General features: G+C 40.8%; 1 protein-coding gene across 1 annotated transcript; it reads right to left on the bottom strand.

Moving 5' to 3' along the window:
- Positions 1-1,199: 1,199 nt before the first annotated feature.
- Positions 1,200-24,476, bottom strand: aff3 (AF4/FMR2 family, member 3). Its single transcript, XM_053626061.1, has 19 exons — positions 24,269-24,476; positions 23,524-23,802; positions 14,495-14,572; positions 14,332-14,365; positions 14,094-14,142; positions 12,904-12,955; positions 11,516-11,553; positions 11,081-11,264; positions 7,461-9,428; positions 7,259-7,383; positions 6,805-6,940; positions 6,255-6,385; positions 6,071-6,134; positions 3,917-4,053; positions 3,701-3,772; positions 3,283-3,376; positions 3,092-3,141; positions 2,765-2,961; positions 1,200-2,000 (listed from the first exon to the last, which is right to left on the bottom strand). The coding sequence occupies exons 3-19, from the start codon at positions 14,567-14,569 to the stop codon at positions 1,879-1,881; spliced, it is 3,528 nt and encodes a 1,175-aa protein (XP_053482036.1). The 5' UTR covers positions 14,570-14,572; positions 23,524-23,802; positions 24,269-24,476; the 3' UTR covers positions 1,200-1,878.
- Positions 24,477-26,318: the final 1,842 nt, after the last annotated feature.

Here is a 26,318-nt window from a genome sequence, read left to right as displayed (position 1 = left end):
GTCTGGGGGCGGGGCGGAGCGTCCGGGGGCGTGTCCACGCCGTCCAGTACTAGTGACCCTCGCCCAAGAGAGAAAATACACTGAAGAGTGAAGTTATATTATGGCAACCTCATGAGTAAAACATTTTACATACGTATTTATAGTTCCACAGACCACCAGGTGGAAGATATAGTCCATCTGTCTTGGTAGTGATGTGTTGAGCCGACTCGCGTATATATATATATATATATATATATATATATATATATATATATATATATAAGATTTGCCCAAATGTTTGCATAACCCTTGCAGAATCTGCTAAATCTTAATACGGTTAACAAAATAAAAGGGATCATAACAATCCCATGTTGTTTTTTTATTTAGCACTGTCCTGAATAAGCTATTTCACATAACAGATGTTTACATATAGTCCACAAGATAATAGCTGAATTTATAAAAATGACCCTGTTCAAAAGTTTACATACGCTTGATTCTTAATACTGTGTGTCGTTACCTGGATGATCAACGACTGTTTTTATGTTTTGTGATAGTTGTTCATGAGTCCCTTGTTTGTCCTGAGCAGTTAAACTGCCCACTGTTCTTCAGAAAAATCCTCCAGGTCCTGCAGATTCTTTGCTTTTCCAGCATCTTCTGCATATTTGAGCCCTTTCTAACAGCAGCTATATGATGTTGAGATCCATTTTTTCACACTGAGGACAACTGAGGGACTCGTGCACGACTAGTACAAAAGGTGCAAACATTCACTGATGCTCAAGAAGGTAACACGATACATTAAGAGCCAGAGGGATGTAAAGTTTTGAACAGGAAGATCAGTGTAAGTTGTTAGTATTTATGGGAGACATGTAACTATCTTGCTTAGCATCTGAAGGGCAGTACTAAATGAAAAAAAAAAGATCTTTAAACAAAATAATAACAATTTACAGTGATTATCCTGTTCAAAAGTTTACACCCCCTGGCGCTTCCAGAATATGCTGGAATACACAGGTTAGCTGATCATGTATTAGGTTAAGGAATTTGGCTCTGTTTTTCTACAGGTAATATTGCACATTACACTGACAGTAATTCCAATTTAATCTTACAATTACAAATATATATATATATATATATATATATATATATATATATATATATATATATATATATATATATATATATTGCAATTGCAATTAATTTCTAATAAACATTACTGCACAAAAACAGACACTACTGCACAAAAAATCTTTATAAAAGTCATTTTTAGAAAATTGTTGACAACATTCACAGTGCTTTAAGGACATCAAAATGAACTTATATAAAATACAAAAATATGTCAACCTAAAAAAGTGTCCTGTTCACATACATATGCCAGCAAATGCCAAGAGCTAATGAAATAAAACACTTCACTAATTTAAGCCACATCATTCAACATAGTATTACAAAGAAAGAATGATTTCTTCACCGCATTTTATAAAAATGTGGCACATTTGGCAAAGTAACGCTCTTTGTACAGAAGTACAGCTGTGTGACATTACTACAGACATTCATACTTTCTTATGGGACACTTTCTCCACTTCAATAAAATAATAATAATAAAAAAAAAACAAATATCCAAATCCGTGTTCGTATTTGTTGTGGGCTGTTATCTTACGAAGACAGAAGGCTTCCCTGATTCGTCTTAATTGTTGCAAGAAAAAAGTTAGCGAGACCAGCAGTTCATTGAACTTCTCCACAAGAGACTCTTAGGTCCTGTTATACTGTACACTTGTCCAAATAGAGGAATGGGATTCTTAAAATGGGTTCAAGGTAAATGAACTGTCTTTTGTAAAAGCTGAATGTGGGTTCAGGTTACAGTGTGTAATACAGTAGAGCCATCAATGAGGTGGCGGAGTCTGAAAGCTAGGACAAATTGGCACTGATCCGTATCCACTGTAGCCCCTGTCTTGTGTATTGGACTATATGAGCCATGCTGCTGTGTAGGGTCAGGGGTCCAGTCAGTGTGTTCAGGTAGTTAAAAAACTCTAGATATACAGAAAGAGACAGACAGACAGACAGACAGAGAACAAAAATATACAAATTAGAATTGATGTGTGTATATGATGTAGGCACAGGAACAACGTTTGTAGCTGTTGCTGCTTAATAAATAATACATATTAAATATTGCATATATGATGATTATTATGATTATTATTTACTCTGAAATGCCAGTTTACTCTAAAGCCTCCCCAATATGCCGGTGAGTGTAGGTGTACCTATAAACTGGCAACTCTGTATACTAGTAGTTTATATGAAGTAATGTATATTATTAATTATTTCTACTTGATAAATAGTTAATAAATGTATTTCTTTATAAAACAGTTTTTTTTCCTGCATTTGTGAAATTACCAATGGACCTGGAATGAGTTTTTATATAATGTTTTTATACAGTATAAATGTAAATGATTTTATTTACTACTTTCAATCTAACTATACCTGGTTTCTACAAATTCAGTGCATACTGCGGTAACGAAATACAAAATAATGTAAGTTCCACCAGGAACAGTGTCATCATCAGAAAGGATTTACTCTAACAGGCAACATACTGGCTGCTTCCTAGATTTACTAGAACAATGCAGTACGGTGTTAGATCTTTGAATAGTAGATGTGACAATTTCTTTAAAAAAAAAAAAAAAAAACCAAACCAAAAATTATTATATACCCTCTCACGTAATAATACAATAATTGTGTGATCAGTAAAATGTCTTGTCTTTAGAGGGTGCTGTAGTCTCAGTTATGTTTAACTCACCTTTGTTTTCCTTGGCCAAGGTGTCAGCTACCTCCCAGTACTCATAACTGTAAAGCACACTGTTGGTAATATTGAGGTGATTTGCTGCCATCTGGTGGATACGCTGGGGAATGTTGATGAAAGGGTAGGTGATATAGCTGCCAGGTTGGGACCCAGTTAAACCAACAGGGGATATGCAAGTGGGAGGCACATTTCCCCTAGAGAAACACACACCCAAGCACACCCATACAAGCACACAAACACAAACACAAAAAGCACTTAGTATCAGTTTGATATCTAAATCAAGCCCGTGTCTATATTTAATATCCAGGATCGATAAAGCCATACTTTGCACTATCGTTCCAGGGAGGTGGTATGTGAGGCACTTTTGGTAAAGTCTGTAAGACCAGATACAAGAAAATCACTGTAGATAGAACTTAATGTGAAAATCAATATAATACATCAACGGAGGATTTCTCTTAGCAACTTCAATAATTATGCATTACATTTCAGGAACGATTCCGTGTTATAGAGCCTACCTTGAAGTAGTCCGTCAGGGCTTTGGAGTATTTCAGGGCATGGTCTTTTTTCAGCCGGAACATTTGCCAATATAGAAGAGCAAGACAACGGAAACTACAATCCAGACACATAAGAGGTTTTTTTTTTTTTTTTTTTTACACACATTGAGATGGCTACACAATGATACATTTCCTTAGTATTTAATCATTTGACAAGGATTTTAGGCTCTCTCGCACTCTCCCCCTTAATTTAAGTAAGGATTCAGCCAATCTAGATCAAACTACTAAGGTAGTTAGATGCTAAATGGCTGGTAATGATGTGAAACACTTCAGATGATGACATGTGGGAACCATCACTGTGGATAGGTGGTGCTATTTCAAGTCAACAATAAACATGGGAAAGATAGTTAAATCCAGATGGTTATAGAGTCATATTTACCAAAGTACAGCCAGCTGCCTGTCCTCCTGCCTGGCTCCAGGGCTTGTGTGACTCTTTATCCTCATGGCATATCTACCAAAGACAGAGCATAGTCGTGTAATAACAACAGATTAATGGCTGTGTGTGTACGTGTGTGTGTTAGAGTGTTTTAAAGAAACTAAGGGGAAAATAATCAGAAAAACAGAGAAATGCGAGAGAGAAACACCACTTAATTACCTTATGAGTTCCACAGTTTCTGCATACATTGTATAAGGAGACTTAGCTTCCAGAGGGCCTTCCTCCATGGCCTTGCCACACTCCATAAAGGACAAAGCAGCGTCCACATAATTCACAGCTTTCCCCAGTTTATCCACCTGACAGCAACAAGAATAAAGGGTTAGGACAACGGAATTAAATGATGGTGCAATGTTTAAATCAACTGTGAGACAACTTTAATAGCCATGTACAACCCCAATTCTGAAAAAGTTGGGACAGTATGGAAAATGCTAATAAAAACAAAGAGGATTGATAATTGTAATGATTGTAAATGTACTTTGAGTTGTATTTAATAAAAATAAAAATAAAAAAACGCCTAGGTATTTGATGTATTACCTAATCAACTGCATAGGTTTTTTTTTTTTTTTTTTGAAGATAAACGTTTATTTTGAAAGTGATACATGCAACACTTTCCAAAAAAAGTTGGGACAGGGGAATTTTAGGCCTAATAGTGATGTGACAAGTTGAAATAAGATGGTGATGTGAAACAGGTGAGGCAATCATCTAATCATCTAATCATTATATAGTATATAATGCCAACTGGGACGGCCAGGAACCTTGGGGTGACTTCTGATGACAGCTTGACCTTCACAGACCACATTTCAACAGCTGCATGATCCTGTAGGTTCATTCTGTATAACATCAAGAAAATCAAAACCCTATCTCACCGAACAGGTTATACAGCTACTAGTCCAGGCTCTTGTCATATCAAAACTGGACTACTGCAACACACTACTCTCAGGTCTCCCAGCCAGCTCCATCAAACACCTTCACATGATTCAGAATGCAGCAGCATGCCTTGTCTTCAACCAGCCCAAAAGAACCCATGTCACACTCCTTCATCTCCCTCCACTGGCTTCCTGTAGCCGCCCGTATCAAATTCAAGACCTTGATGCTCACGTACAAGACCTTGTCTGGAACAGCACCCTCCTACCTCAACTCTCTCCTTGAGGTTTACGTTCCCTCACACTATCTGCGATCAGTTAACGACCGACGATTAGTAGTGCCTACTCAGCGTGGCTCAAGGTCCCTTTCCAGAACCTTCAAACTAACTGTCCCTGAGTGGTTGAATAAACTTCCAACCTCAATCCGGACCGAAGAATCTGTCACTATCTTCAAAAAAACAGCTAAAAACCCACCTCTTCCATGAGCACTTTACTAACACCTAAAATGCCAAACCCCTACATTATTTAAAAAAAAGGAAAACAACTTTACTCTGGCTCTTACACCTCTACTCTGCACACTTTGCTTCTCTAGAACTCAATTATAAATCTCGCATGGTAGCACTATTTGTATTGTTCTCCGCTTGATATAACGCTTTGCTTGTATTTCCTCATTTGTAAGTCACCTTGAATAAAACTGTCTGCTAAATGAATAAATGTAAATATAAATGTAAATGTAAATGTAAGGAGCCTCCAAAAAAGGCCTAGTCCTTCAAGAGCGAGGATGGGTCGAGGCTCGCCGTTCTGCCAACAGATGCGTCAGCGAATAATCCAATACTTTGAGAACAACATTCCCCAAAGACAAATTGGTAGGATTTTGGGCATTTCGCCTTCTACAATGCATAATATAATTAAAAGATTCAAGGAATCCGGTCAAATCTCTGTGCACAATGGGCAAGACCGAAAACCACTTCTGAATGCGCGTGATCTCCGATCCCTCAGACGTCTTAAAAACCATCATGAATCTGTAATGGAGATCCTGACATGGGCTCGGGAATACTTTGGTAAACCTTTGTCACTCAACACCATTCGCCGCTGCATCCACAGATGCAAGTTAAGGCTTTACTACGCAAAGCAGAAGCCGTACATCAACTCTGTCCAGAAGCTTTTTTGGAGTGTGCTGCAGTCATCAGATTTGAAATGAGTGTGTATTTTCAAAAATAAATGAAATTCACAAATTAAAACATCGAATAAAGTGTTAATACAGTGTTTTCGATATAGTACAGGGAACTGAACTGAATTTGCAAAAGACTCTTTTTGTTTGTTTTCTTTTTTTTTTTCCGCTTTTTCCATACTGTCCCAACTTTTTCGTAATTTGGATTGTATTTTTCTTAAACTACAATGCTTATACTAATGTCATACAGTGGTCACAGTGTCTGTATTGCTAACATACCATAGCATCAGCTCGATGCTTCAATCTTTTGGCTTCATGCATGTAGTACTCTGCATGGTGTGAGCTAAAGTGAAAGGGGAGAAGATTGCTTCGTGATCTCTAGGGCTGGGTATTTAGTGTATATCACTACTGACATTTATATCGATAGGGAAAAAAGGTAACACAGATAATATCGATAACTCACACATCAGTGTAAGGCACAGTTCCTCCGCAGGACGATTCCTTTGCAGAAGGAGCCCAGGTTCCAGAAGTGGGCTGTATGTTTCCTGACACTCCAGCACACTCCGCTTCAATCTTGGGCCGAGCTTTTTGTATCTACAACAGAATTTAAGATAATAAAGGTAACAAATACAGCCCTTCACTTCATGGTCCACTCCATAGCTACACATAAACATATGTTTCCTTTGCTAGAATGTCTAAATGCTCTGAATTGATGGACAGCTTCCTGAGTTCACAGGAAACAGACAGGGATGCCTCATTGTCCTGATTGGTCTGTTGTTGGTGGTTCACGTTGTTTTTTTTTTCCCCCTTTCATTTACAGAGCCTCGGACACCATAGAGACCAGATCATTATCTTATGAAAGCTGACAAAATAGGAGAACTTCATCCAACGTAACAAAAAGTGCTCTGACTGGCAATTTCCGATCCAGAACACTTGATTGTGGAAATATAATTTAATTAGTGAACATTAATCGAGGCTAGTAAAAGCATCAAGGGTCAAATTGCATTGTGTACCTGTGTTTTTTTCACAGTGGAGTCTCTGTCTCTTGGTGGGTTTGTGTGTTGCTTGTCTGAATGCTGCATCTTTGAAGCAGATGGAGGAGAGAGTGGGGACAGTGGCCGCTTGGTGTAAACATAATCCGCGCGATGACTGTGTATTAAAAAAAAAAAGACTTCAGGTCTGGTTCAACTTAGAATACAGTAAGGTGGTAGTTGATCTAAGTTAGCATGAAAGTTCTATTTTTAGACTAGCAAGTGAGAACCGAAGACGTCTTTGTCCATTTCTGAACCGTGACTTGGTATATACAAATCTATGCAAATCTGGATCAGTATTGTCCGTATTGGCATAGCCTCTTTTAGGTTTTCTTCCAATGGATTTGACACATGTAAGTGGTCAAATAAATGAACACAAGGGGAATCGTAAATATGCATGTTATGTATAAAAATTTGTATTTGTGTTCAAACATACTCATTCTGCCTGTTGTTGGAATGAGACTCCTGCTTTTCTATGTCAGCTGAGTGAGTGGGAGCTGGGAGCTTTTCAGTGTGAACATGGCTTCTCTTACTTTCCCTTTGAGTCTCTTCATTCTCAGCCTAGATCAACACAGGAACACACATCAGAAAAGACGCCAATAGCTTCACATTTCTTTGCATTATTCTGATCTTCTAACCTTCCGTTTGCTTTTGGCATCTCCAGTTTCTTGGTCTTGGTGGTACTGATGCCTCATGGAGGTCTTTTCTTTAGCTTTAGCTGATGATGAAGATGATGATGAAGATGAAGACCCTCTGTGTGGGACCTCACTTGTGTTAGGGACTCTGGCCAGAAGTGAGAGGTCTATCTTGACAACCAGATTCCTCAGTCCTCTATGAGAGACAGTGGTGGACTGTTCAGTACGGCCAAATGGCACCAGTGTGTAGAGTTTGTGTTTGCCTGGACACTGTTGCCCTTCATCTGGTGAAGCATCATTTGATCTCAACTCAGAGGGTCTGCATTGCTCCTGATGCCTCTGCTTTGGTTTCTGGCTGGATGTAGAGTCCGCAGGAACTTTAGCAACATTTGGGGGCGGACTGGGCTCAGAGTCTGAGTCCGAGGAAGACGAGGAGGAAGAAGAAGAAGTCGAAGAGGAAGAAGAGGTAAAAGGTCGACGAATGGGGCGGACGACAGGAGTAGGAGAGGGTGGGGATAGTGGAGGAGAAGGGTTGGAGTCTATAACTCCAGGGTTGGAGGAGTGCTCTTCACTGCTCCTCCTCCTCTTCTTCCTCTTCTGGTCCTCCCGCTCAGGTCCACTGTATTCAGTTCGGGGCTGATGCTGACTGTTGGTGTGGGGTCTCTGCTTGGGCTGTACCGCCTGCCATTCAGCATTATGCTCCTTCCTCCTCCTTCTCTTCTTTTCTCTTTCTCCTTGTTCTTTTCTCCTCTCCTCTTCCTCCTCCTCTTCCTCAGAACTCCGGACCCAGCGTTGCCTTATCAGCTGCTCCTCCGCCAGTCTCCTGTGTCTTTGAGCTTCTATAGTTTGGACCAGGGCCCTTCCCTGGTCTTTACCCCGGCTATGCAAATCTGGCTCTCGGTCCCTTGGCTTTTGCTCCTTCTGAGAAGTCCTAGTGCTGGGAACAGCTTCCTCTCTAGATTTTGTTTTGGGTTTTGTGCTAGGGCTGAGTCTCGAGCTAGGTTTTGAGAGAGACCTGGCTGAAATCTCTGGGGCGGGCCGAGGTGGTGGCCTAGAGCTGGAACTGTGGACTGAGTGACTGTTTGTCTCGGTCACAACCTTAAATTTGGGTGTGGGGCTGGGCTTTGGTTTGGAATTTAAAGTCTGGTTCAATTTGCTCTTATGATCACTGGGTCTGTGGCTACGGTCAGTGCTGCGGTCAGTGGAAGACAAGTGCCTGGCCTTTGTTTTAGGGCTGAAATTGGACCTGGAACTAGACTGAGACTGATGTGGAGCAGGACTAGACCTGGATTTTGATCTAGATTCACTGCTTTGGGATTTTGACTTGTGTGGAGTGTCTTTGTGAGTTGAGTTGTGTTTGGAATGATGCTGTGATAGGGCAGGTTGTCTAGAATCTTTTTGTCTAGAGTCATTAATACGTTGAGTGTTATGGTCTGGTGGTAACCATGGTCTGACCTTAGGTGGACGCACAGGACTGGAGGTAAATGTAGCCTGTGTAGTAAACTTAGAGCTTTCCTGGTGAACCTGAGTATAGGAATGGATTCTTGGAGAGGCAGGAGCAGAGGTGAGGCTCGGGCTAGGGCTTTTGGGTGGGTGAAGGTGTAAAGGACTGGGACTTCGACTTATTCTTAGGCTAGCACCTGGGCTTGGACAAACACTGGGCACTGGGCTTGGCACAGGACTAATTCCTGGGCTTGGACAAGGGCTATACCCTGGACTAGATCGATGACTATGCCTGGGGCTGTAGTCAAACTTAGGGCTGGGGACAGGGCTCTGGTTTGGGCTGTAGCTCTCTCTTGTCCCAAGGCCAGAATCTCTCTCCCAGTATCTTCCTGGAGATGGTCCTCTATCAGAATCAAAGCCTGCACAAGAGCTGTGACCTCCTCCTGGGTCGTGATCTGACTGTTGGGTTTTATGAACTTTCTCAAGCCACTTGTCCAGCTGCCAGTGTGTCAAGGATGGTCTCTGATTCTGGACATAGAACAAGAGAAAGATTCGGTTCACAAACCGACAGAGAGTATTAAATCTAGTTTGAAAATAAGAGCATATGTTAAACGACGTTGCGTGCTTCTAATCGCACAGAAAAGACTCATACTGGAACTCATTCTGCAATCTACGGAAATCATCAAATGTAAATCGTTATATTGAGATGAACCTGCGATGATGTTGGTGAAATGATAAAATGTCCTTATGATAAGATATTATGACTGACCTATGCTGCATGAAACATTTCATAAAAACATAACCTCAATTCAATAGTACATGCCAATATGCATTTGAATTCCATTTGTTAAATGGGGCAAATTGGTTCGCACAATGTGAGTGAGAGGAATGGACTAAAATGAGACTGTTGACACAAGAGCATGGACTCTGTGACCTGAGAGAGAGAGAGAGAGACTAAAAGAGAGCAATATGAATGCAATTAGAAACATTAAACTTATTGATAGAAACGGATTTGTGCAAACAGCTGATACCATACATACAGGGAAAGAGATAGAAGAAGAGCATGAGTATCTGGGGAATGTGACATAAACATCATTCATCTAATCCTTTCACCACCCCTTAAATAGCATCACAAAACAAGACATCTGAACCAGCACTCTTGACAAAAAGACTCCACACGACAAGCTTTTAAACCTGAAGTTAATTTCTTCCATACACAATCAAACAAAGCTATCTTTCATACCAGCAAATTCAGATTATATCCTAAATGCTGTCTGTCTAAAACTTTGTGAACAATAAAGAAGCAGTTAAGCTCAATCAATATAATAGGACAATACTCACTTGCAGGCATACATAGGAATGAGGGCAGTCTACTTTCCCTGCTTTCCTCTGGTGGCTGACCTGTGCTAATTTAAACGTCCACTGCTCTACTCAAACATCCCCCCTTCCTCATCCCTCGCTCTTTTTCCAGAGAAGACACTGCATCTCTTGTGCCCTCTCTCACTCTCCCCCACCCGTTCTCTCCAACCACCCTCTACCTGGAATGGCACGTTGTTTCCAAGCTTTCCTCCTCAGAGACACTCTATGGCTGTACATAGATGAAAAACATATGGCATCCCCTCCTCTTTGCTGCATGGACTCCCGTATACAGCATGTTCAGCATGTAAAGGAAGCTATGTCACACAGGCACTTTTATTCATACAGTTGAGCAGGTCTCTGTTCCTGGAGCGTGCCGGGTAGCAGACCCTTCTTTCTTCCCCACCCCCTCTGACAATTAACTCTCCCTCCTCCAAAATAATGAACTGAACAGTACAACCATACACTTCAGTTTTAAGTGACAAATGCATACAGACTTTACTCGTGTGATACCAATATTTTTTTAATCACTTTTTGTACTCTCCAGTTTTCCCAAACAATTGGGATTTCTACTGTATCCTGTACATACTAAGTCCAGGGAGACTCCACATGTTGACATGACACTGAAACTCTAAATTCTCAGTGGCCTGCAGCCCCTCACCCCCCTTACTCACATTCCTCATACCCCACGCACTCCTCCAAGTGCTTCCTCCTCCACTCTCCACCATCTATACCTCCAACGCAAAACAACCTCTGGTCGTGCTGGTCAGATCAAAGAACAATCATTGAAGACAAAGGAATGAGAAACAAAAGTGTAAAAGTACCTCTTTGCTGAAGGTAAGAGGCGGTGGCTGGCTGGGGATCTCAGGCTGAGTCTGTGGTTCTGGGCTTGGGCTGCGTGACCGCTGGCTACTGCTCCCAGACTCACTAGAGGAATCAGATCCTGACGAGCCCGAGCTGGAATGTCTTGCCCTCCTGCCATATGTGTGTGTGTGCTGCCCTGACAGACTGTCATTCAACACCCACATACACATATACACAGGCATGAGTAAAGAATCACCACGCATATAAAGTTAATGAAAATGTACAAGTGAACATGATGTGTTTTTTTTTTTTAATCTATGAAACTGCAGTATGCACATTCAGATTGAATGATTCATCATGACTGAAATGACAATAAATGCCCCAAAGTCTTCATATTCCAATTGGTAATGGATGAAATAACATCCTAGTTTAAAAACACAAACATGAACACTTACTTGTGATTTTCGGACCAGGAAGCGGTTTGGTGAGGTCCCTTTATGAAAAAAAAAAAAATAATAATAAAGATTTCAATATTTTAATTCAGATATTCACAAGCACTGATCAAACAGAACATGGATTTGATCAACTAAAGGTCAGCTAATAGAAAGGTCGTAACTCGGAGCATAATATGATGATGAGTCAAGTTGCTGTGACTCATAAGCCAAGAGTCCAATGCTTAAAGGCACATACACGGACAGCTATTAAACTTCATAAGATCCCCCCAACCCTCCACACACGCACACACACACACACACACACACACACACACACACACTGACAGGGTACTCCACACCCCAGAACAACTGGAGTTAATAGCGCTGCTTTAAAAACAATTATCCATGTTGTTACAGACTGAAAGCAGCCTTAAATAAATAAAAAATTAGAGGAAGTTATATAGCCACTCCCTAGGAATTAGGTCAAGGCAAAGAGTTAAACGTGTGTGTGTATGTGTGTGTGTGTGTGTGTGTGTGAAAGAACATTTGAGTCATATCATATGCACGTCCACACAAGGTCACTGTTTGTGTCTTACAGACAGTCCACAGAATTGCTGCAATTTAACTGTTATTGACCCTGAGCATGCTGAGGCGAAAGAGAAACACTCACTCTTCTAATGTATTTCTTTTTCTCTATTTCAGCCTCTCATCACAAAAAGGGAAAGGGTATCCGAGCATGAATGTCTGGCCACATTACTTGGCCAGACACTCAGCAGATACAAGGGTGTTTTCCCACTGCACATTCAAAAACAAAAACTGGCCTAAACGCCAGCAAATGTAACTTGGGATTCTGGTTCCAGTGAATTCTGCACCAACTGGTACAATTAAAGTGACAGGAGGAAAAGCCACTGCAACATCATTCTCTGAATGACGACATCATCACAGTGCACAGTGTGTTTACTCCATCGTTTACCACACGGAAGAAGAACTTGGATATTTTTTTGCCTGATTGTCTGTTTGGTTATATTGGCCATGATCAAAAGTTAACCAGAGTCTCCTCGTCACTCCAGGGGCTCCATTTCCACCATTTTCAAGCAACAGAAAATAACTGGTCTGCTGAAATATTCTTCTAAAACCGGTGACACTGTATTTGTCTGTGTGTATTGTGTTGCACATTGTCTGCATAGACAATCAGCAATCAACATTGATGCAATCCCCACCCTCGAGTACCAATAGTTCCTGTTAGTAACAGCACCAATAACTATACAATTAAACCCTGGTACTGGACATATGGCCAATGGGACCAGAACTTCCCGTTTTCTGATGCTGAAGGTTCTGGTAACTTGTGCAGTGGAAAAAGACCCAAGAACACGTAAACACAGTTCTAATACTAAATTGCTCACCCATACCTTGTCACTGTCATCCTCATCACTACTGAGCTTCAGGTCGTCAGCAAGCATGCTGAAAAGGCAAGATTACAAGCTGTGAGCCGAGCATCAGTATCAGTGTGTGTGTGTGTGTGTGTGTGTGTGTGTGTGTGTGTATGCATCAGTACAGTGGGCAGAGCAGTTATGACCTGAGAGTGTGGATGATGAGCATCCTCCCAAAACACACTCATAAACACACCCCTCAGACCTTCATTTGCATTGTGATTTGGATGTTGTGTCTGACTGGGCTCTCTCTGCGTGTGTTAATCTCGTCTTTAATAACTCCACGGAGTTTATGCACTTAATGATGTGTGTATTGAGCTTGGGGAGGACAGAGGTACAGTTGCGATCAAAATTGTTCAACAAAATGATTTTGAAACCGGAGAAGCCGTTATAGGTTGCATTTTCCGTCAAATACGGGGAAACCCCTGGAAGCATTCGTCGTGTTGAACTAGTTTGATTTTTGCTTTTGTTTGATTTGTTCATCGCAGAACCGCTGAACATCTGTAGATTTTCACAATAAACCTGATTTGCAATCAGTGATGAAAATTTTTTGTTACAACTCTACCATAACCTTCCATACGAAATCAACTTCAAAAGACTTGGTCTCAAGTTGTAAAATTCTTGCTGTCTTCCCCTTTCCTTCTGATTATTTCTCTTTCACATAGTCATTCAGATCATAATTTCAAAAAATACAAATGCCTAACCAATTTTGTGCTTCTGGTTCCATACCTTTGGCTACATGTACATAAGGTTATTTGTTACAAAATGAAATCCTAGTTGAACATTTCTTTATTTTCTCTTAAATCTGTTCAGTTAAACTGTTGGATGTATTTAGTGTATATTATGGCTTTAAATGTTTCCATCCAGTACGAATACAACTGGCAGATATGAGCAGTTAAACCCATGAGAGTGAGAGTGGATGGGAGAATGTTTTTATATCTTGATGGGGACCAAAGCAGTATCCCCCTAAGAGCGAAATGTTACTGAGGTTAGATTAGGCTTAGGTTTAGAAGGCAGAGCATTAATTAGCTGCTAATTAGAAGATCCTCACACGGTCACAAAGAGTGCATGTGCACTGGATAATAAAACTCACAGTCTGGGGCAATCCAGGTATGTAGTGCTAGTGCCTGGATATGCCACCAGATCAGGTGTCAAGGTGTCCCACTTACGATTTGTGAGGGGCCACACGTGGCATCCTTACAGGGGCATCATTCCTTACTGAGAGAGAACAGATGACCGTATGAGAAAATGCGTCTTAGAAAACTGTGTAAATCAACATGTGAAGCATATGAGTGTAACAAAAAAACAAAACAAAACAACATTTCAAGCTTTGTCCACATCTACATTAATACACACATATAAAGAACCAATGAATCAATGAAGAGATGTAGCTACATGCAGTATTACCTTGTTTCTGCTGAGTGCTGTGGCGTTTTCCCTCCTGCAGCAAGCAGATAAAACATACGATTCACTCAGCAGGTAGTTACACAATCAGCATGCTGTCAGGTAAGAAGGTGTGGATCCTCTGGCCCAGGGTTAACGTGAACGCTATCATATCCCTTATACTCACTTTTGAATCTGAATACAGGAATCGTTCTGTCCCCACTCCACCTGGGGGCTGCTGGGAAGGCCAGGAGTGGGTCATGTCCTGATGGGATGGAGAGAAGAGGTCAAAGCTTAAGCAGGAGAGGTCAAAAAGATTTACACATTCTGTGTGAAATACATACAGAGTGGAAATGCAAGGGTTTTGCTGTCTGAGGTGTGAGACAGAGATGTCCTACTGACGTATCATGTTTCATTTGTAGTTTGCATATCTCAGCTCTGGTACATTTACGCCATGTCATCATGATTGTTGGCCACTAGAGGCCATACCAGGTGGTTTGAATTATAATACAGATCTAGCATCTAGCCAGGTTGAGAGGGTGTCTGTGATTACAGGGACACTTTACTGTATGTATTGGAACTGTCCTAATATTTGGAAAGAAGGGTTGTGAAAAAGTTTAGCACATCTGTCTCTGTAGGGATGTAAGAAATATTAAGAAATATTATTGATTCAGATACGACTAGGAAACGTAATATTTGTTGTTTTTTTTGGGGGGGGGGGGGGGGGTTGGATGAAACGTTGGAATAGACCAGGGGTCGGGAACCTATGGCTCGCGAGCCAGATGTGGCTCTTTTGACGGCTGCATCTGGCTCGCAGACAAATCTTTAATAAAAGAAATAATAACGTTAAAAATATAAAACATTCTCATGTATTTCAATCCATTCATTTCCTACCGCTCATGTTCATGGTTGCGGGTGGCTGGAGCCAATCACAGCTGTCCTCCGGGACAACACCAAATTTTTATTGGATAATGCGTAACGTACATGGGTCGTTGTGAGGTCAGGAAGTAAACTTCCCTCCTTTTAATCAAGTAGTCAGCTAGCTAACTGCAGAAACCCTTTTATCGAAGAAGATGGCTAAAAGAAAAAAGATGAGGAGTATCGTACTTTTCAGCAGGAATGGACAGAGGTATTCGCCTTTGTGGAGAGAGCAGGTTCTGCAGTGTGTCTAATATGCAATGACAAAATTGCATCGATGAAATGGTGAAAATGCAAGGTGTTGGAAATACAGTCTTATCCCTTCAACAAGCAGTGTCTGCATTTGAAAACAAGCTAGAACTCTTCATCGCCGACATTGAAACAGTTCGTTTACTACACTTTGAAAAACTGGGAGAGTTTAAAGATGCATGCACAGCAAGTGACCCTGCTCAACATCTTGATCTTCAGCAGCTAGCGGGCTTCACATCTAATCTCCTGCAGTCATTCAAAGCGCGCTTTGGAGAATTTCGTGAGCGCACTCGTCTTTTTAAGTTCATCACCCATCCACACGAGTGTGCAGTGGACAGCGCCGACCTGAGTTACATCCCCGGTGTCTCCGTCAGAGATTTTGAGCTACAAGCTGCTGACCTGAAGGCCTCAGACATGTGGGTGAATAAGTTCAAGTCACTGAATGAAGATTTGGAAAGACTTGCACGACAGCAAGCAGAGTTGGCGAGCAAACACAAGTGGGGAGAAATGAAAAAACTTCAACCCGCGGACCAGCTGATTGTCAAAACTTGGAACGTGCTTCCCGTCACATACCACACACTGCAGCGTGTGAGTATCGCTGTACTGACAATGTTTGGCTCTACGTATGCATGTGAGCAGTCTTTCTCACATCTAAAGAACATTAAGACCAACCTACGATCACGTTTAACGGATGGAAGTCTCAACGCCTGCATGAAGCTTAACCTCACCACGTATCAACCAGACTACAAAGCCATCAGCAAAACCATGCAGCACCAGAAGTCGCATTAATGGTAAGAAGTACTTTATTCATCATTGGTTAGCAACAGCATAACAACGTTATTAAAAAGAATTCAGAGACTTATTGTACTTTAAAAGTGTTGGTCTTACATAAAATGCACACATTTACTTGTATTTAGTTTTAAACATATTGTATGGCTCTCACGGAATTACATTTTAAAATATGTGGCGTTCATGGCTCTCTCAGCCAAAAAGGTTCCCGACCCCTGGAATAGACCATGGTTTAGGCCACGCCCACTTCTAGTTCAGATCCAGATACATATATTTGCAGCATTAAACAGACACAGATACAGAAACAGATCATGGCATTGTATTACAACCATACAAAGAACCTACTTATTATTTTATATTATTATATAAACAATTACTACTACAGCGGTTAGAATCATTTTACAATACTATTGCAAAGTCATAGCATATCCATTCATCCATCAATCATTTTTATGAATATAGAGCAACAGATCATATGAGTTGAGCAAGTTATGCCCTGCATATGTGTGAGCGCCACTAGGACTGTGATCCTGATCACAGGAAACACAGATGTTATCAAAGATTAACAGTAAATACGTATGCACAGCCACAAATACAAAATACAAACCAACCAAAAAAGTAATCTAATGTTATTTTTATATTCTATATGATTTTTCAGTGTACATTAACTGTAATAATCAGATTAGCAAGATGTCTGAAGATTACTCAGTCCGTACAGGATTTTTCTGAATTTCTTTGTAATTGTTGCAGCCAAAAATGGTTTTTTGCTACGATTTTTCTGCCAAAACTTTGGAGTATTTTTTGTGCTTTTTTTTTTTTTTTTTTTTTTGCAGAAACCTCCTGGAGGTACGGATTACTGAAGAAGTAAGTATAGGGCCTTTAAAGGGATAGTTCACCCAAAAATTAAAATACTGTCATCACTTACTCACCCTTGTGTCGTTCCAAACCCGTAAGACTTTCGTTCATCTTCGGAACACAAATGAAGACATTTCTAATGAAACCTGGGAGATTTCTGTCTCTTCATTTACAGTCCATGTAACCAAAACGTTCAAGCTCCAAAAAGTTCATAAAGACATCGTAAAAGTAATCCATGTAACTCCAATGGTGTAATCCCAATTTTATGAAGAGATACGAATGCTTAGTGTGCGCAAAAAATACTAAAATTAAATTTTTATTCACAAAATATCATCACATCCGCGTTGATTCCCGAGAGAACCACGACGCACGCGTGTTATGTTGACGCGAGAACGGATAAAAAAAAAATGCAAGTGTTCCTCTATGTCGAAATCTGCAGACATCTCTGTTACAAAGATTGTTCTGTGTGACTCGGTTTGTGTACAGCGTCCCTCTTCTCTGGACGTTCACTGTCAGTGCACTGCACTGTTTACAGCAGAGGAAGAGGGACGCTGTACACAAACTGAGTCACGTGGATAACTTTTACGATGCCTTTATGACCTTTGTGGAGCTTGAACGTTTTGGTTACTGGACTGTAAATGGAGAGACAGAAATCTCCTACGTTTCATTAAAAACGTCTTCATTTGTGTTCCGAATATAAACGAAAGTCGTACGGGTTTGGAACGACACAAGGTTGCGTAACTGATGAGAGAATTTTCATTTTTGGGTGAACTATCCCTTTAAGTCCTTTATTATTCAAATTCTCTTGATTTATATATATATATATATATATATATATATATATATATATATATATATATTTTTTAAACAAACGTACAATTATTACGTACAGTCTAAGCATGTGTTTCTGTCTTCGGTTATATATCAGAATGTCTGTCTCTAAGCAAAAATAGCTTCAAACTATTTATTGCATCATCTGTTTTATGCAAGACTTGTGCATTGCTCTGTGCGTGTGTGTGTGTGTGTGTGTGTAGCGAATAGGAAGTAGTGTGCAGAAAAGGTCGAGTGGTAGCCCGTCAGAGGAACAGATGAGGTTATGTGTGTCATAGGGCAGACATTAGGATAGAATAGAAAAGAGTCCTGCCTGCGTCACACACTCGAAATCTAATCAACAGGTACACTAGAAAAACTTACTCTGACAAGCAAAAGATCAGTATCATGCTATTTACTAAGACATGATACAGATGTGTATCTAACTACCTAAATACTAACCTCAGTGCACACGCACATGTACAGATGTGCGCAGATATTCATGCAAATGCTTCATAAATCCAACCATGTGATATTCCTTTAAAAGGAAATCATTCGCCAAGGACACGCACCGATTAAATGCCACACATGATATTGGTCCCGGTTAAGACAACCCATTTCCTCCTATCTTCTCTAGCTTATCTTCAGAGCATCTCTCACACAAACACAGTCCTCCCAGTGGAGTACAAGCTTTCCTCTTTCCACTTGTCCTCTTGCTTCATTATATCTCTCTGCTCTCGCAGTCACTAAGGACCAGCTCGTCCCTCTGTTCTAACAACAAGGCTTCCCAGGTGAGGCTGCTCCTATGTGCTGTATTTCTGAATACATGTCTGACTGTTTTTGTTGACTGTTGTCTTTGGACTCACATGCAAGGAGACAAATTTACACGACACAGTGGAATAAAGACGGTTTAACACTGATATTGTGGACAGGGAAACTCATACACAAAGCCCATGCATGCTTACACATATGCCATTGAATTGAAGGTTGTTGGTTTTTTTTGTTTTGTTTTTTAAATCGAGCTCTTGCATTGAGAGTATCTTGAATGGGGGGGGGAAGAATGCTGCTCCTTTACCTGTGATGAAGTAAATAACTCCATCGTAAGCTTCGTTCAGAAACCACACACACACACACACACACACACACACACACACATGCACACATGCACACAGACAGAAAAATAGAAGATAATGTGAGCAGGTGATTGCTGGTTGGCCACAGCTGAGTGCAAGAACCACATGTATACAGTGCTGCAGCACCTTTGCATCTTAACATACACATTTAGCACGCTTATGCCTCCGCATCTCTATGCCTCAACATCCTGTGAGATTAAAGATTCTCTCTCACATGTACAATAGGCTAAGAAATGAGGAGGGCAGGCCTATACAAAATCTGTAAGCTCTTCTAACCAACATGTAATACAATTCAACAAGGACATCAACTTTAATTCAAATAGAGGGTTAACAATGGCAAGCTGCATCAAGCAAAACCAGTTAATTAAAATTACTGTGCTCAGAAGTACATTACCATATATCCAGGTCAATTGAGTTTCATTCTGAATATGATTCATTCATTCACGTATTCATTGATAAATCTTCAGTAACTCCTTCGTCCTGCTCAGGGACGTATTTTGGAGACTATGCAAGGAACAAAGCAGGGACACACCCCGAATGAGATGATGGTCCATTACAGGGTGCTCTGAATACTAAATATCATGCTGACATATTTTTAATAAAAAGTTATCTCCGATTCCCTGCCTGTGTTTTTTAAATTTTTTTTTAAATTTTTTTTACTGAGACTACCTGCTTGTGATAAACATATATAAGCAGGCCCCCAGTTTATCAGTACACAGTAAAATCCCTAGTGTTGAATTAACACCCAGAGTGTTCATTTGTGTCCAATGGACTTATATAAACACTGTAGAGTGTGCATTCAACACTCTAGGTGTTAAATCAACATTGGGGATTTTGCTGTGTAGTAGATGACATCCTTACAGGATAGCAAGGTTATGTCTTGTTCTTGCCTATGTCTTATTCTGGTAAATTAGCTAGATAATATCAAGCTCAGGGATGGGAGAAACCTGGCGCATGTCAATATAAGCCAAAGTCATGTTTTAGATGAAATGTTTTATAGCCAGTGTATATTTTAAAGATGAGTGATAAACAAGAAAAAATCCAGTTTCTTGGAATCATACTGATCTGGGTTTTTATTTTTATTTTTTAATGCTGACCTGACAGTGTCGTGCTTTGCATACTGAGTATAAGAGGCCAGGAAATCAGTTGAGAGATCACTGAAAATTTCTTTTCCTTTTTCGGGCGCTCCCGATCGGGGTCGCGGGGGGCAGCGGATCACCTGCGGGCATACGTTCGTTCTGGCACAAGTTTGACGCAACCCTCCACATTTATTGGGCTTGGGACTGGCAGTGAAAATGCACTGGCTCGTGCAACCGTCCAGTGGCTGGGGTTGGTTCAATGACCGAGAATCGAACCTGGGCCGCAGCAATGCGAGCACCGCATGCTAGCCACGAGTCCACCAGGGAACTGAACGATCACTGAAAATGACAATTTTGTCTTTGAGGAACAATGCAGTGATTTATTTGCCACGTTGCTTTAGAAATAGCACATCTGCACTCTTTTCACTTCATGTTGGTTAGTGTTGAGTTCATTAGCACAAGTTAGCTTACCACAGGGCAGTGTGCATCATCCCCAAATAGCATACAACTGTGCTAAAGAGTGTCAAAACAGTATGCTGTTGTTTTATATAGTGAAGTAAATTTTAAAACAATAGATAAGAGGTTGAGTGGCATGACATGACATCCAGGTCCCATTCCCGCCTCATGCCCAGTGTTCCTGGGTTAGGCTTTAATTCAACCATGACCCTGACAAGAATAAAGCAGTTACTGAATATGAAAAATGAAGATTTGCAGTTTGGGATGTGGCCCGTGTCTTGTTTCCACTCTATGTTGATTGCAGCCAATCACAGTCAGTATGCAAATGTTCCTCTCTCATTTGATATAGATAAGGTCTGGAGTTGTCATCCTTATAATTGAAACACCACAGGAAGCATACTTTTCACAGTATAGCCCCTTTACAATCTTAGATTCCAAATTGAATACCCTTTTAATGCATTAGTTTTAGCCACATTATTACCTGCAAATCACAACTGCATGGAAACCATAGGCAAACTTCAAGTCTGCACCAAGCCTCACCCATCCATATTAAAATTATGTACTTAGAAGACTAACCAATGAGTTTAAACAACAGGTCATGCATATACAGGACTGAGTGCTGGTAAAGACAATGTCTGCTAACTAACATCTCGATTAGCACCTAGATATAAAACCATATTCATGTCATTTGTTTCATTTTATTAGCTATGCTAAGCGCAAGGTCTTACTCTGACCCATCAGTCAGGAACTGACTTTTTTTGTTTTTACCACAGACTCACTGAGCTGTGAAAGGTAAAAGCTCTTTAAAACAAAACCAAAGAAACATTAACTTCAAAGCATCTTTGACTGCTAGATAGTGTACAATAGTACAACTAACAAACTACTAAATTTAGCATTCATTGCAAAGTCCATTAACATAGCTTAGCGTTACATAGACTCCGTTCACACCTGACGTTAACACGTGTCCTGTGTGATTTGCGTGCTATTTGCATTTATTTATTCATCTTGAGTTACCACTTTATCTGGGTCAGGGTTGAAGTACTATCATGCTTATGCATTTCTAATAAAAATGTTCTCTATATATGCCTCTGCAATTTCCAGCCTGTTTTATTGAGACTAGCTATAAAGAAAACAAACTGCACTAACATCTAGCCTCTAAGTAAGAGATGTAGTAATACGCTATTAACAAAGTCTCATCACTTTTATCAAACATATTTACTACAGCAATATTGTGGTGGCAACAATAGTTCGGTGTCGGAGATCTCAGTAATTCCAATGCAATATCTATATTTACTCTAGTTTTACTTCTTACTATGTTGTACAGTTTCTGTTGTTATAATGCACTTATATCACGTTGTAATTACCACTTGGAAACTTGAAATTTTCCCCTCCCACTCAACTCCCACTCGCCATTGTGCAATGCAACGTTATAAACAAATATGACTGAAACAATGGCAGTAGCGTCTGCGGTTAAAGGTATTTTGGAGTGTTGTAGCAGGATTTAACGCTATTTGTGTTTATCATATATGTAATTTGATAGTAATGACTCCCTAATTAACAGTATAGTGTCGTCTTCCTGTCTCAAACCGATGAAAGACATTAAGGTACTAAGTTCCATGTGTGATAACAGCTATAATTTGAATCTTCAACTCAGCATGTTGCAATTACTGGCACTATTAGTCGCTTCAGTTACCTGTCATGATGTGTGTGTGTGTGTGTGTGTGTGCGCATGCTCCATGGTAAACAGCGCTAGCAGGTCACACACAGGTGAACCTGGGGGAGCGTGCTGTGGGTAGGGCTCCAGGATGGACTCTAGTGAATCCTGTTCTAGTTTAAAATGTAAACTTATTTAAAATCCCTTTGTCATCCATTAGAATGGGGGGGGGGACACAGACGAGACGGATAATTATTGATCTGCGTAATAGTTATAAGTAATACGTAAGCAAAGGTCTCAAAGATCTTTAGGATTGCACAGTTTAGTTTAGTCTTGTGGTTGTCGAGGTCCAGAATCAACTGTTAAACACCATGTTCAATAACAAAAAGCTGTTTGTAATTGATGCAAGAGCATCTGAAAAAAATGCAGTCAGAAATTCACCGAGCGTCAACTACAACTGGCATCATGTGTGGTGGTCAGATTAGATCATTTTCTTTGGCAATGATAGGGGGCTGTACCTGAGAGGCACCCGATACGCGCTGCAAAACATGGTGGTTGATCATTGGTGCATTGGGGCTGTTTTGGGGCGGACATGGCCATACATAGCGCCGTTCAACTAGATAATAAATCAAACATACTTTCAAATCTTCCAACCCCCCCCCCCCCCCCCCCCCATGCTTCGCAGTGATCATGGAGGAGTGGATCTACTGGAGTTTTACATGGAGGAGTGGACCAAGATACCACTACAAGTGTCTTCAACCTTGTTAGACCTTACATTAAGAGACTCATTGTTGTTTTTCTCTCGAATGTAGGTGTTAAGAATAAAAATAAACATTAATTTATGACGGCACTCTAGGCTCTGTGTCTATCATAAAGACTCACTCTCTCTCTCTCTCTCTCTCACACACACACACACACACACTGTGGTGTAGATTAAAAGACCTAAAGTCACGTACTCACTCATAAAGAAGCAATAACCGATAATGAGCCTTACAATGTGGAAGTTTAATACTTTGAAGTATCCCACCTCACCTCCTCTCATCACTCATATGCACAGACCCACTCAGTTCACTCTGTCCTCTCAACACCCCCAACAGCTGCCTTTATCCACCTCTCTGCATGTTTTCCTGTCTGAAAGAGTGACTCATTTTTGGTGCTATGACTAGGAGACTGTGCATGTGAGACAGAGAGAGAAAGAGAGGGAGAGAGAGAGACAGAGAGAGAGAAAGAGAGACTACTTCTGCGTTCCACTGATGGTGGTTTGATCACTTACTCATCCAAGCAGATCAGCTCTTCTCTAGCAGAAAGGCCTCAGGGGGTTGATGTGATGAACCACCTTTCGAACCTTCTTCAAACTCTTCTTCCTCCAAGCAGGTGCTGATGTGTGTGCATATCCAGCTCCCGACATCAGTCTGTACAATCTCTACCCGCTTAGAGTCCTACAGTTCCGGCGGCTCCTGAGCGCTTCACCGGCGGCTCCAAACGCGGCACGGAGAAACGGTGAGAGCCATGCTGGGACACAGAGAGACTCGGATGACGGAGTGCACCAGCCCTGCAGTGACACAGCAGAGGAAGTCTCAGTTTGAATGTTTACATTTGAATATTTCAGACTTCACCTAATCATCAGCGCGCGCGGCCGCAGAGCAAAACCGAAAACACAAGAACTGCGCTCAGCGCACCTTCAACCGGAAAACGGTTTCAACTGTCAAAACTGTGGTAAACACAGCAATCCTAGCACCGGTACTGCTCCAACTCAAACTACACATCACAACACAAATGAACAATTATAGCCTACTAAAGTGATGCAATGTGTAGCCTAATGAAGCAACAGTTTAGCCGTATAAAAAAACTTTAACGTTCTGGATGAAATGTGATTTTATAAGGCTTGATGCAAATCGTGCAGCAACAAACCTTACGCAATGTTAAACATTCCATGAGAACAACAAGACAAACAATTTTGTTTCTGGCTACATGCAATAGAAAATGAACAAAATGATCAATGAAAGCTTCTCGCTTACGTGTGATGAGTTCAGAAGCATGCACAAATTCCTACACGTTTCCCCCTTTTTAAAAAACACAGCAGGCATGGTTCTGTTTTAGTCCTTCCAGTAATCCATCATGGTGCTAGTGCGCTCAGCTGCTCCGCGGTAAACAGAATTAGCGGGTCACGCGCGCGCGCGCACACACACACAGACAGAGGCACGCACGCACGCTCGCGCACACACACACAGGCACGCACGCACGCACGCACACACACACACACTAAGAGCCCGGGGAGCGCGCGTGGGCAGGGCCACAGACACAGATACACGCCAGTGAGTCCCTGTGCAGCGGCTGTGTCGCAGCTGTAACGGGTCTCAGTGTGAATCGGACGGAACGACAGTCACCAAAATGATATGCAAGCATGAAGCGTCTATCGCAAGGCGTGTTTGCAGTAAACGAACCTACTCTCTAAAAAATGGTTCCTAGAATATATCTGAGTGATTCTGGTCTCAGTGGCGGAACCTATACAGATGTCTCTACACCCTTAAAAATAAAGGTTCTTCAATGGTTCTTTACAGCACCATAGATTCTGCAAATAACTTTATTCTTGTCAAGAACCATTTTCCATTGTATGAGGTTCTTGAGTTGAGTAGAGCTGGTTGTTTACAGATTAAATAACTTGTTTATGTTTCATTTTAGGCTCTTAAGAGCGGTGTATTAGTTCTTGAAAACACTGTATCATCCCTTAACAGGTTAAACTGAACCATATCAATTCCTTTGTGTGACTGGAAAAGGTTCTCCTGGCATCACTCTTAAGAACGTTACTTTGGTTCCTTAAAGCACTAACTAAGGGTTTTTAGAGAACGTATGATAACATGGTTCCTTGTGGCACTGCTGCAAAGAACCATTTGTGAGTTCTTTAACGCACCAGTGAATACATGGTTCCCTGAAGAACTTGAGCGTAAAAGATTCTTTGTGTAACTTAAAAGGGTTCTCCTATGGCATCAGGCTGAAAAACGCTTTTTGGTTCTAATTGGAACTTTAATTTTTAAGAGTGATAGCGGCCTTGTTTACTAAAAGAACACTTAATAAGAGGCCTTACAAGGTCCCTAGGAGTGTAGACATTTAAATAGATTCACAAAACAGATTCCTGGGTGTGTGTTGAAACTGTCCATCCTCCTCTACATATGTCAGTGTTTTTCATGCCTAGCCATGTTCTGAACCCGCACAATACACCTGTGGTAGAGGGATAGGCAAGAACAAATCTTCACTTGATGCAGGAGTTGTATGTGGATTCTATTATGTAGCGTCACATTATCTCATGTAAAGTCTTCACATGCTGTTGACTGACATCAGTATTTCATTCATACCTCAGATGAAGAGAAAAACGAGCAACTACTAAAAGAATAAGATGAAAGGATGAATAAAATGTGGAGCACTTCGATTTGTCATAAGATTTATACAGATACTATCAACTCCCTTGTCTGTGTATTGATTGCTCACTAAATCACAGTGAATTGAGGTGGAACGAGACAAAATGGGATCAGACTTAGCTGGGAGGTTCACATTAAAGTGAACAGATATGATGCTATTAAGGGCTGCAAAATAAGGAGACCACAAGTGTGATCCAAATCATCTCTTTTACTATGTATCCTACACTTTTACTATGTATCCGCTCTGATTTTCTCAGTGGTTGGTACACAGTAAAATCTCTAGTGTTGAATTAACACCCAGAGTGTTTATTTGAGTCCAGTGGACTTATATAAACATTGTAGGGTGTGAATTCTACACTGTGGGTGTTAAATCAACACTGGTGATTTTGCTGTGTAGTACACTCAGGATGTGTTGCTACCTTACATGATCATAATTGTATGACTTGGGGGCCTGGGGCCATACTGTTTATACTGTTTCCCTTTCGAAACTGTTTGATTAGTGACATCTAAATAAGAAAAAAACAAACAATATTCCAGCTAGTCAAACCATCCCACCCATTCTGAACACAGTCCCACCAATTATATAACAGAATTGCTGTAGTTTAAATGCAATATTGTGACAGAGATAGACTGAGAGTTCTTCTTCAGTACA

The sequence above is a fragment of the Ictalurus furcatus genome, chromosome 6, assembly GCF_023375685.1.
Source record: "Ictalurus furcatus strain D&B chromosome 6, Billie_1.0, whole genome shotgun sequence".
Taxonomy (NCBI): Eukaryota; Metazoa; Chordata; class Actinopteri; order Siluriformes; family Ictaluridae; genus Ictalurus; species Ictalurus furcatus.
This window is presented reverse-complemented; position numbering and strand designations above follow the sequence as displayed.